Consider the following 13,135-nt stretch of genomic DNA (forward strand, 5'->3'; position numbering starts at 1 on the left):
AGTCAGGCTTGTTGAGCTGTATACCTTTTATAATTACTGCCAACATCATTTGTGGGTCAAGGTTTATCTCTTTTTTTCCCACCGATCCCTGCCGTAACTTAGCAAAATGAACAACCGAGTGAGAGTTGAATTCCACCTTTGAGCTCGAAACCCTGCGGCTCCAAGCCCAAACACGACGCCGAAATGCTGCGACGGCGATCAAAGTACACAATTCTGAATCCTGGATATAGTTTCTGACATTTCAGCAGAAATTACACGATCAAACTTTCCTTTTACAGCAATCAATCATGTCAAAGACTGGACCTTTGCTTTTACCTGATGCAGATGCATGAATGTCTGCACGTCTGGCTTGAGATGCCAAGTATAGTTTCTATTGGCGGAACGGCGAAAAGCAGAGGGGAGCGGTTGAAACACTAGAAAACGTTATTGCTTGGAACCTGCGAGGTAAGAAAACATTACTTTAACAGCGCATGTCAAAAGGACAGGGCTCTGTCGTGGAAATTCACTCATTTGAAACACGATAATACGTTTGCGCGTAAATAGCCAAAGCGTTCGTGACACTTGAGGCCCTCCGAGCGACGACCGACCCGTTCGCAGAGCCGCTGGCCGGCGGCCAAATTAAAAGCTACTTTCTTTTTTTTTTTTTTTTTTTTCAAGTCTCTCATCCAATTCTCCCATCTCAGCTAGACTTCCCTTCCTGTCAGGAAGCCCCCCTTGACCCCTACTCTTCCAACAACACACCCGCCACCCCCCGACTGCATAGTTGGCAACGATAGGGAGCCAGCAGAATTAAGTGCCAGTTGGTGTTACTGTGTTTTCTCTACGTCTCACAGGAGAGTACCTTTTCAAAGAACATACAACATGATATTATCCTCTGAACTACAGAGTGATGGCAGGGACTCTGAGCCGCGTGGCACGGCTGTAAAGGGGCACCGGTGCAGAGCGAGGGGTGAGGGCGGAGCGGGAGGGAGGGGAAAAATAACACTTTGATTTGCACTGATCTTGAACCTTGTGTGCCTGTTTAACTGCACGGCGGGGCGCCGGTTCGACTGTGAGGAGAATGATGGGGAAAGTATTTTCGTCCCCTGGTTTCATCACATTCCTTGCAACTTCTCTCACCTTTCTCAGCTCCCCGAGCGGTTCTTACAACACGGCCTGCCATTGATTCATCGAAGACTCGCTCACAAGGGAGAAGACGGAATACGACCAAATGACTGGCTAATCAAGCATTGGATTAAAGTTTTTCCAACATTTAAAAAAAAAAAAGAAGTAATTTGCCGATTAGATGATAATGCATTTTTAATGTGCGTAGTCTTGCAAGCAATAAGTTGATGTCAGAGAGAATTAAATCTCCGAGTCGGAGACACATCGCATTACCGTTCGCATGGAAATCAGGTCTGTGTTATAATCAGTCGGATGCAAAACTAAATTAAATCATTACGATACTCGCCGGTTGTGTTAAAAAGAAAAAAACATTTGGACGTTTGGAAGATCTGTGATAATTGATTTGAAACCGATGAAAAACAATGTCAAGACATATCTACCGTTGATAAATCACAAAGTGAACTTTAAGCATCCTCACACTGACGTTTTAAGCTCAGTCCACAAAACATCTGACTCAAATAAAAGTAATAAATAAGAATAATAAACTCTAAAATATATCTGATTGAATATAATAATTCCATTTCATGCCCAAAAAGCTAATATTGGCTGATAATAATTTGAATGAATTATATTAAATGTCCTGTTTTAAAGCTTGTTGATACCTGACAGCATTTGCTAAGCTTGTCTAAATAAACTGTAAGCGTCTCAAAGAACAATTAATAATGAATTTATTGTACATTTTCTTGATTCTTGGAATTTTATCGTATTCTCCTCGGTTCTGCAGCCGCTAATGTATGCTACCGTTCCCTGCTTTCTTGGATCATGTTATCAATTCTGTCGAGTGTGATAACCGTGCACCCGCGACCCGCTCCGTGCCCGCGGGGGTTTAAACCTCTGCGCCTCTGCCACTTTCTACTTCTAACCCAGAGGTCAGAGGGTCAAAGGTCAGGAGGAGCCAAGTGTTTGGGGAAGTCCATGTCTTTCTCCCCACAGACTGGGAGAGAGGTGCCCCATCTGTTAAACATGTTAACTTTGAAGAGACTCCAAGACATGATTATGTGCAATCATTGGATTAATGGCTCAACTGTGATATTATTGAGTTACAGAATCTCTCCAGAATGATCTGAATCTGAATCTAAATCTGCAATGCTCTGAAAAACTTTTGTTGATGTTCTTTTTGTTTTTTTTTGCTTTTTTAGAAATCACGGCTATTCTTGTTTACACACTGCTTGTTTGAGACCCCTGATTTTCTAAAACCTTCCGCGTACTTTAATTGTTTTTTTCGATTTATGCTTTAGATAAGCTTATCTGTCTTATTGTGCTTTAGCGATCAGAAACGTTCCCCCTTCAAACTGTCAAACCTGCAGCTCCAAATCTTCATTTTAAGAGGTGAAACTGATACTTGCTGACTTGGACCACAGGTTAGCTGCGTGAAGCTGTGAGCCACCTGTCAGCTGTTGACCCTCTGAAAACTTCTTCTGATTGTGTTCTGGCTCTGGGTCTGCTACCTAGTAAAGACTCCTTTAGATTTTAAAGAGAAACCGATGGCAGATGAAAAGTTTCTTCCCTGATTTACTAGCGTTCTATGCGGTTTCGATGCCACTGAGACAGACAGACACTTTGAAGGTTTATAGTTGTTTTCCCTTCTTCTGTTTAATGGCCTTTTTCTGCACATAACAATGTAATGTTTGAATAAATACAGTCAAATGCTTACAACCTCACTACCTCACCCGTTCATTCGTGTCATGCCCTAACTCCATTGTCCTATTTTTATCCTTGTTGGTCTCAACCCAGTCGCATCCTGATTATTTTTGTTTATTTTTGTAATTGTTATTTTCACTCTGTTGATGTCCCTATCCTTGTTGTCGGGTTGGTTGTCAATTTTTTGTTTGTTTTTTCTCTCCATTCTGTCTATGATGAGGATGTTATTCTCTCTGCTGTCTATTTGTGGATGTCTTTTGCTATCTTCTAATTGTCTCTTTACTTATATTTTTATTCATATTCATATTTATTGATACTATAACTGTTACGCTGCTGTGACAAAGGAATTTACTTATAGGGTTCAATAAAGTTTATCTTATCTAAAATGACTCTTAGTCCTTAAACATCCCGACAACCGACAGAATTGTCACATCCTTTAAATCAATGCACGATGCTTTAATCGCTGCGATGGGAGACGGGGAAGTTGCCAAGAGTCAAAACATGAGAGGGTGAATCAGAAATGTAAACGTCCAGGTCAATATGGAGCTGCAACAGTTATTCTCTGGAGATTTATTGCTGCAAGTGACGCAACTGGCATTACGTCATACGAAATATTTGTGTCGAGAGCAATGATGGCTACATGCTGATGTGAGGCATCACGACTGGAAGTATCTAAGCGTAAAGTTCGAATAAGTGCTAAAAGCAATGTTTATCTGCGCCCCCAAAAATGTTACTGATACACGTCGGAGTTAACGCATTACATGAATGTCCTGTTTGAAATATCAGCTTTTTCAGCCACGATCCACAGAGGGAAATATGGAACGCGGTTGAAAAGCGAACAAAGTGTACTGCAGTTTATTAGGGATAAACCATTGTTTTACAGCTGAAGAATTTGACTCAAATGCAGGGCAATGAAAATATTTTCCTGGGTTTTTGTATTCTGCCTCTGAGGATTGTGAACAAGGATTTAAAATCAATTCCGAAGAATTACTGCATGTCAAAAACATGTTGTTCTCCTTAATCTGCAGGTCTCGCTGAGAATGTCTTGTACTCCTTTGGTAGAAATGAGCTTTATAAAAAAAAAAGCTTTTCGCAGTAAAAAAAAAAAGTATAGATTGTGAGAAATGACAACCTTTTGACCTTGAAAATTGTAATCTCCAATGCCGTGTGCTTTGCAAGGGAAATGTATTCACAAACCAGCGGTGAGTGGACTCACAGACTGATCACGTAAAATGGTGGTGAAAAAAAAAAAAAAAAACTCCATCTGAAATATTACATTTGCTGTTGGTGAGCTAAGAATTGTGCATTTGAAGAAAAAAAATGGGTTATACATTTTGACAGAACAAGCATTACATGTAACCGAAGATCCGGCGCTCCTCTCTGGGCTCAGCCGGTGCAAGACCAGCCTTCAATCAAACCACTCGCTCTCTCTCTCTCTCTCTCTCTCTCTTTGCTCTCTTTCTCTCTTACACTCTATGTACAGGATGCATTTCTGATAAATGGCTGAAGGATGGATGGGCTGACAGAGGGGCTGGACAATAATGGCTGATCTACAGGACACAAATGCAGCTACTGAGTAGATTTATGGGCCTCTGCTCGCTGCAGACTGTCCAGTGACCAATGAGATGATTTCTCTGAGCTCCGGACGGACGGCAGCAGCAGGAGCTGCAGGGAGCGCTTTCCTCAGATCCCAGTGCATCACTTATTAATCAGACGTCTTGGGTGAAAGCCACTTCAAGATGTGCATCAGTGAAACAACATGTTGGCTGTAAATATGACCAAGGAGGGGGACAACAAGTGTAAAGGAGAGAGTGAAATTGTCAGGGCCAATCGGGGTCGGAGCACGGAGAAAGGCTCTTGATATGTACGCGGACGGCAATATTCAGATGGTATGTAACGCATTCTGCGAGGACGCCCGGGCCTTCCATGGCAGGACTATGATATCGATTTTCCATTTTAGAAAAGACTCTCCTCCATTTTGTCGAAACGATTTAATTCAGCCGAGCATCGTATCCGCTTCGGCAAGGGACCGCGAAACAGATCTCGGTTCCGCGGCGAACGGTGTTTGCTCTTAACATTTCGATAAGTAATCCGCTTCAACTTGCAGAGCATCATCATTAATCTTCACTTTGTATATTAAGAAGTCCGCAAAGATCAATACTACAGCGGAGAGCAAGGCGGCACGCAACCTCAACAGTTAATATCTGCTCAAAATGGTCCTTTAATTGGGAGCAGGTTGTTGTTGTTTAGAAATGGGCCACTATCAAACAGCGGTTTACAATACCCTCCTCAATGCCAAATGGATGTGGCCGCCAATGCAACTTTCATAGAATCCCTGATTAAAAACTGCTCTGGAGTCCCAAGCCTCCTGACCCCTGACCCCGGCTCCACTCCATCTCAAAGCACAGGAAATTAATTAAAATTTCACAGAGATGGTATCACATCACCTCTCCGAGAGAGCGCGGGGGTGGAGGGCTGGGGAGAAAAATCAATCAAAATCATCTCCGTCTACCTTTGGTCAGTTGCTGGAGGCAAGAGGGAGTCGCAAGATGGCCACCGAGCGCTTCCTGCGTGTGAATTGAGCACTTCCTGTGCCAGAGGGCCCGACAAACTTTGCTAAATAATATCATCAATCATGGCACTGGCTCACTCTCTCCCTACCGCACAAGGAGAACAAACACACAAATAATTATACAATGTAATTTAGCCCAGAGGTAAGTCTGTCCTGGTTTTCTCCTTTTCCCCAGTGGAAAGCAGCGTAACAGCATAACGCCCCCCCCTTCCCTTTCACACAACAATAAAATTACATTTGCATTAGCTGTGAGAGAATTTGGTTGGATGATTTATTGAAGCAATCATCACTATGCTGGCCAATCCCCGGTCCTCTCACACAAGAACAGGGACAGAGAATGCATGTGTGTGTGTGTGTGTGTGTGTGTGTGTGTGTGTGTGTGTGTCTGTGTGTGTGTGTCTGTGTGTGTGTGTGCGCGCGCAATCGTGTGCATGATGCGGAGATTGGGTGGGGTAGCTTGGAGAAAAGAGGAAATAGCTTGGTCTGGGGACCAAAGGGGGGAAGCGAGACATGGGCTGTGGAGCAGAGAGCAATCACCGAGATTCTGCCTTTGATTAGATTAGCATTAAACAACACCCTGACAGATATGACAAATAGGTGCATTAGAGCCTGTAATTCTTCTCTCTTTAGGTTTCTATCTAGCTTTCACTCCCGGTATTCCTTCGTCTCCAAACAATGTAAGCTTCATATTTTCTCCATATGTCCTACAAGCCCGATTCTATGCGCGGTCACTGACATCCTAACAGATGTGCAATCTCACTGTATCTTCTTTGCAGAGACGAGGCGGAGTGAATAATGGGATCGACTCCGGGCAGAAGGGGTTAAAAGGCAGGGTAAGGTAGAGGAAAGCAAGGAAGATGACAGGCACTATTTCTTTAGGAAATAAAGCAGATAAAAAAGCAGAGAGCGGCATCAAGAGGTGTGTCATTAATCAGATGTGTTTTTGTATTAGCTGGAATCTTTGCTTTTTCGCGAGGTGCTTTAAATGGAATATACGCAAACAAACCCAGGAGTTATCATCTACTGTCCTTGTCACAGGAAATGTCTATATGAGCGCCCCTAAGCACGTTAACCACGAGAGTATAAATGCTTTCGTGCTAAATAAAATAACCGTTCATCAGAGGCGGATTCGCACGTAAATATGTAACGCGCCGCGAGTGCGTTTGGGTCGAAGTGCAGTAACTGAGAAGCCCGGAGTAGCTTTGTGCGCCTTAATGCTAATCAGCCACCCCGGAGTGATATATTGACACCAGCTATCATTGATCGGCCCACGCCTGCTTATGATCCCGGAATTAGTATTCATGAATCTGGCAGCCGCTAAATAAACTTGGCAACAAAACACCCACAAGACAACAGAGAAGTGGGGAATAATCAATGCAAAGCACCATCAAATCTACATTATCCCTCCTCATCAGTTCGGCCCAAGCCACAAGGGCCCGAGCTCGGGTCAGAGGTGACGCGGACAGGTCGTCCACCCTTGACCCTCAACCAATATTTGAAGCCGAAGATGCCATCTATCCAGTTTCTCTGCCCTCTCTGAGGGGAAAGTGGGAACGCAGACAAAGCAGTGTGCAGGAAAGATAAGTCGCTGGATGGCTGAGTGTCTACGCCGCATTGTGGATTTACTGCACTCAAGGTGAGCCAGATAAATCAAGACCGGTGGAAAAGCGCAGGGCAGGGATAAGAAAAGATAAAGATGCCAGACTTGCCTGTGAACACAGGAGCATGACGAGCTCTACCACTGAGCTGCTGGACTTCATGCACACCAGACCTTGGGAAAATACGGGAGAGAAGACATAACATTTGAATCAGGAAGTGATAAAACTTTTGACAAATACTTTTCGAGTCTATTATTTCATATAGATTTCGAAGCGAAACGAACGCATCCAAAAAACAGGGGTGACCTAACCTGGTGTCCATCTGCAAGGGGGCAGATAGTATTGATGGCCCTAATGAGCTGACATGATGTTGGTGTAAACTAATACATATTTCAGCCTTGTATTACAGGCACGACTTTACCAGCATATGTTCCATTGATCCCTAATGGCAAGTCCTGGGCTTTTAGTGATCAAGGGGCCAATGGACTGTCCGGGATCCACCTCACAGGCACAGACCGAAGGATGCTGCATAATAGCCTTTCGCTTTCCTGTTACTCTTTGCGTGGCATTGAAACACAAGAAGAAAAAAAACAAACAAAAAAAAAAAAAAAACATGCACACATGTATTTGCACATATGTACACATACACACATTCTCCTCCCTAAGCCTTCTCTGCAGGCCCACCAGCAGCGATCAATCAACTTTCCATTTTGTTTGGTGGCAGCAGACATCCCAAACACTGCTATTAGTAGCCTGGCCTCTGACCTGGCCTCCTGGAAACCTTCAGCACCTCTACCAGCTCCGGCCTCAAAACACACTCATCACACCGCTGGATTAACAACCATCAAGAGATATTTATTGCATCTAAACAAGGAGCTGCGGCTTTTACTAAGAGCCGTCCTGGAAGTTTGCGAGGAAAATGTGACACTACATCATAAATAAGGTGTGGGGAGAACAACGGCGTGCATCTTTGTGATGCTGTACTCACTGGTGCCCTCGATGAGGAGCTCTTGTCCGTGACTGCCCAGCAAGGTTCGGGAAAGGAAAGGGGCAAAGTCCACGAAGATCTCTCTCAACAGAGGAGCCGCCTTCTCCAGAGCGTGTTCCAGACGCTCCGAGATGCTGGAGGTGATGTAGGGAAACATGAACAGAATCCAAATAAAGTTTAGCAATCCACCACATTTAAAATTCAACATAATTTGTGACACCTGAAATAGAGAAAAGCAACAATCTGGGGTGTGATGTTAGTGCACATACGCATTATTGCACATGCGTGTGTGTGTGTGTGTGTGTGTGTGTGTGTGTGCGTGCAAGCATGAGAAAATAAGATGAATCACCTCATATTGGGGGCTGTGTGCTGGGTCACAGGGGAGAGTGGGGGGACAGATGGCAAGCTAGCACTGGCTGGAACCTGGCCGCCTGCTGCATGGAGAAACCGAAGAACTGTTATTAGTCTAGGATGTTGGACAAGGGAAGGACGCAGTGCACATGTACTGGCGTGCGCGCGCACACACACACACACAAACGCGGACAACCCCAGACGTACACACAGAGTAATACATTATATGACCAGCATAGCACCATAAACCTGCGTGAAAACATGCCTCCTATGAAATAATACAATGGTCTCCATTCAAATGTTTAGAATAGGGGGATTTATGTTCCAATAGGGCAAGTGGGGGTACAACTATAATTTTATGGTAAGATAAGGGATGATGTACACCGATCCCAATATCTCTTCCTTATCAATTTACCATTCAGTTGGAAACGTTTAAATTATGCACTTAGAGACAGGTTATGCTTTGCTGCAGTTGACGTCAAATGCCCCTTTTGGGTGGTGATGTTTTTAACATGTTATAATCCCTGTTTTAGAATGTCTTTCCACGAAAAAAAAAAAAAAAATCAGGTAAAATAAAGTAAATGCCCATCCTCACCTCATTGAGTGTTTACACACCAATTTACCCAACTGTGCTGTGTTTCAGACGGTTTCATTGAGCAACTAAAAAGGTGCTTTACGACTTCATTCTGGAGACAGAGGCACACAAGGTACAAAGTCCATGTTTGATTGATCTGGCTGTAAATTCACTTCCCTGTGGCTCATAAATAAGCTAATGCACAGCTGAATATGGAGGAGGGGGATTCCTCTGGTGTTTCAGCGGGCTTGTTTTTCCAGCCAGGACAGTCTCCAAGCAGGGATAACTCTTAGAAATGACAGACATGGTAATGTGGGCTGGAATGTGTGTGTGTGTGTGTGTGTGTGTGTGTGTGCGTAAGGTGTTAAGCAGTGCCATGTGGGTCTGGTGAGAGTATCCCTCTCAAGCTGAAGTAGCTCCTTCAAACAAAGAGGACTAAATGAACATCTCCATTAGTCCTCCCATCGCCCCAGTAAAACACAGATTCCCAAATCCTATTTACTTAACACAGCTTAATGACATAAAGCAAACACTGCGTACATTTATAGCAGTCATCATCATTCACCTGCATATACACCCCATTAACTCATGCAGACACACACTAAAAATGCCCTTAAAATCTCCCAAACACAAAATGTAGTCTCAAGTTGCACGCTCTTAAACATGCAAGATCACATCGTGAAAATATATTGCAGTAAGGTGACAAAATAAGCCGTGGACTTTGTGGCTAACTTCTGCTGATGCCTGATTTCATTGGGAAAAAGCGCTATTTGGTATTTTTATGATGATCAGAGCGAAATTCGACCTGAAACATATCAGTCTATTATTACTTAACCTGTTATGACTATCATCCCATCTACAAATAATTTTTGAGAGTTTTCTCATTTCAATATAACCCAGTTGCAATTTGGAAATTCTTGATGATGGTCATCACAGTAGAAATAACTAAATTAAGAGAAGTGCTACTGATTCATGATGTCATCTGGAGCCTCGGGTAAGTGAATTAGGTTGTACAGACACAGCAATATCATTCTGTGCGACACACAGAGAGGCACGGTCTCCGAGGAAATATTGATTTTTTTCATCGTTGCTTTTTCAGACTAGCTACCTTTCAATATTTGTGTGTGTGTGCAATTGTAGATGCGCTCACCAGCTGCAGAGTCTGCAGGGGTGCCCTGCGAGGTATCACCGGAAGATACCACAGCAACACTGTCAACCGAAGTCCCGCCAGACACGGAGGCAGCTGCGACACCGGGGACTGAAGTGGAGCTGCCCGGTGAAGCCATCATACCAGCTTTCTTGGGTGCGACGACAACACTTCTGGAAAAAGAAAACACAAAGTATACATTCAAAGACCACCTGCTAGCGACTACTGTAAAAATGACCAATTGTACCATCTCACACGCAGCCTTCTCGGAATTTCCTGTACACATTTTAAATCAAAATGTAATAAGGACTATCTTATCTTAATACTCATCATTATTTGCAAAGTGCAAGAAGACACATGCAACATATTTTTAATGCAGACCAAGTAGAATTCTTATTGAAAACAACAGTTATTTAATTTCTTCACGCTTCCAGAGGCAGGACTTTCAACCCTGAATTTCCTATTCTATACTTAGTCCTGCATATATCTTGATGTGACAATATGATCTTTCCCTTCTCAGCTTCTCACTGAATACAAAATCACGTTAACTCCTGAGGTATTATTAGCTTTAGCTAATAGAATCACCTCTCTAGTTTAATAAAGAGCTTCTCATTGAAAACTCTGGGAACAGGATACTATTCATGACACGACTGCAAATGACTAAAGCACTCTGTGAAAGAAAATAAGAGCAGAACTTTTGCTCAAGCTTTTGATTTTTAGGACTATTATTCCTCTTTCCCAGCATATCTGTGTGTGTGTTTTTTTTTTCATTTTGCACCCTGCTTTCACACTCCTGTTCAACATAATCGGTGATTGCATCACTACTGAAGCAACTTTCAGCTCTGCTGTCGATTATTGGAAATGTTCCTGGTTTCCTCGTGGCGTGGACAAACGCCATCTCAGTCCCCAAGGAGGCAGCAGCGGTGTTTCGTGCAGGAAGTTCTCATTGGCTCAGTCTCGTTCCATTAGAAAGATGCGGCACCACTGGTGAGGTTTAGCATTTGGCATAAAAATAGCACTCATTTAATATGTTGACCACCTGCTTCTCAAATCAAATTTGTTTCTTTTCCACAAATACACACATTCGTTATTGGCGAATTACACCTGACCAATGGGAGTCAAAACCAGACTTTGTTTGCCATCACAAGAGGGATCACTTCACCTGGAGTTGCAGCACAAAATGTTGGACATTTTCTGCACGATATGCCTAAGAGGCATCCGTCACCAGCAGCTTCATCTTGAAATTACAAAAGTCCATCGTAAAAAGTTTGATTCGATGCATAGTGACTACCTGTCATATTGAAAATGACCATAATACGATGGGGAAGTTACAAATGACTGTTCTTCTCCACAGGGAATTCTGGGTCGGATTCTCCTGACATTTTCTCCTTTTCGATAGGAACAGTGTTGTAAAAATGTGTGTCCCTCAAGCCATTTCTTAAGCAGAAGTGTTCGAATGGTGCTCGACTTTGCAGGGAATGAGCTAAATAAAGGTTTCCCGATGGCTCAGGTGTCCCATGACGCCCAATACAGGATTCTTGACCTAAGAGCTGTCTAAATTGGCACGCATAGCCAGGTTTTGCTCCTCACTGAGGGAAAACACGAGGGCCCTTAAGGCTTATGTCAAAGCTACTGTATCAATACACAAGGCTGTTATAGAGGTACTCGGGAGAATTGTGTGCTTTTAAAAACAGCACAGTGCAAAGAAGTTGTTAACGTTATTAAAAAGTGTTTTCATGCGAGCTGCAGCACCCCTGGACATCATTCCTGTAACCGCATGATGAGCGGGCAATATTGTATGGGTTCTAGGGAGCGGATCTGGTCCTTCTGGGTTCACTGGAGGTTGTCTGAGCCTCGGATTTATGAAAATCGGATGGCTGGTACGTACGGCAAATTCCTAATTACCCAGTCAGTGCGAGGAAGCATTGTTTTATCACCAGCAAATTGTAATGGGTTCTTTCCTCGATCCATACGCTGCGTCACATACGATCCGATTCAGCTTTGCATATCTAAAGCAGAAGAGCTAAATTACACCGAAGCAGTACCGACAACATAACTGGAGGAGGTGGTATACAATCATCGAAGCACGTGTTAACATGCCGTGAAGGCCGGCGTGGTTTGATAGTTAAATATCAAACCTCATTTGGAGTAACGCTCAATCACCGACATTAAGCTGAGACCTGCTCACTGACATCTAGCAAAGATATTGCACGCTCTTCAGCAGCCACTACTGCAGAGTAACAGGAAGCGTTTGATGTAATGATGTGCTATGACGGAGTGGAGTTCAATTCCCATCCGGCGAGCAGCAGCTGGGGGGGGGGGGAGCAGTGTGCAGATAAGCTGTCAGTTTAGACCACTGCTCTGACAGACCACTGGCCATATCAAAGAGTGCCTGGCCTTGCTTATCAGTGCTGACACGAGGGAAGCGGAGCCTAATCATTGGCTACTGCTCCCTCTCAGAAACACAATCCAATGCAGACGCGCCGAGATATGCAAACATACGTCTCGTATGCTAATAGAGCACATAAAAGAAAAAAAAAGAGTCCAGAGAGAAAGGCTGATATTATTTTCTGCTCATTCCCACTGTCGCTGTGGATGCACGCACATGGGTTCGTGGACAAACACACACAGGGATCTGGCTCTCCATGGTGCGGACAGATACCTGGCAGCAGGATCAAACGCTCTTCTCAGCTGATTTAAGGCAGCTGATCTGATCTATTAAAGTTACTCTGAATGTTAAACCCAGGCTGCTGGCCTTTGCTTCCAGTGATATATGGCTTAGGAATAACAGAGATGCCTAATAGTCGCAGATACTTGACAGTTGTGTTTATGAAGCAAATCCACACTGAAAAGGTTTAAAGCAAAAAAAAGAAAAAAAATCATTATTGACAGCCGTGGGTGAAGCTAAAAGTATCAGGTTCCGATAGCGACCGGACCGGGTTGCGGTATCAGGAAACAAGGGCGGCGCTGACGTGAAGCACCCCATGTGTCAACAGCATGAGAAAGACAAAGAACCCCCGGCGAGTGTGGGCTCGGCCTGTCTGTGTGCATGAACGTGTCCTCAAATATGTGAATATATGCATACGAGTGTGTATATAAC

At 43.7% G+C, this 13,135-nt stretch overlaps 1 protein-coding gene across 9 annotated transcripts in view; it reads right to left on the bottom strand.

Annotated features, from left to right (window-relative positions):
• Positions 1 to 13,135, bottom strand: part of lrba (LPS-responsive vesicle trafficking, beach and anchor containing) — a 180,614-nt gene that overhangs the window by 108,980 nt on the left and 58,499 nt on the right. For all 9 annotated transcript variants that reach the window (XM_086157382.1, XM_086157387.1, XM_086157386.1 and 6 more), the window contains exons 30-33: positions 10,039 to 10,208; positions 8,313 to 8,397; positions 7,964 to 8,097; positions 7,087 to 7,148 (exon numbers count right to left, since the gene is read on the bottom strand). In XM_086157382.1, coding sequence (XP_086013508.1) covers positions 7,087 to 7,148; positions 7,964 to 8,097; positions 8,313 to 8,397; positions 10,039 to 10,208 — 451 coding nt within the window. The remainder of the gene's footprint in view (positions 1 to 7,086; positions 7,149 to 7,963; positions 8,098 to 8,312; positions 8,398 to 10,038; positions 10,209 to 13,135) is intronic.

Source organism: Fistularia commersonii, chromosome 12 (assembly GCF_037954325.1).
Source record: "Fistularia commersonii isolate RoL2024-O1a breed Wild chromosome 12, RoL_Fcom_v1.0, whole genome shotgun sequence".
Lineage (NCBI taxonomy): Eukaryota > Metazoa > Chordata > Actinopteri > Syngnathiformes > Fistulariidae > Fistularia > Fistularia commersonii.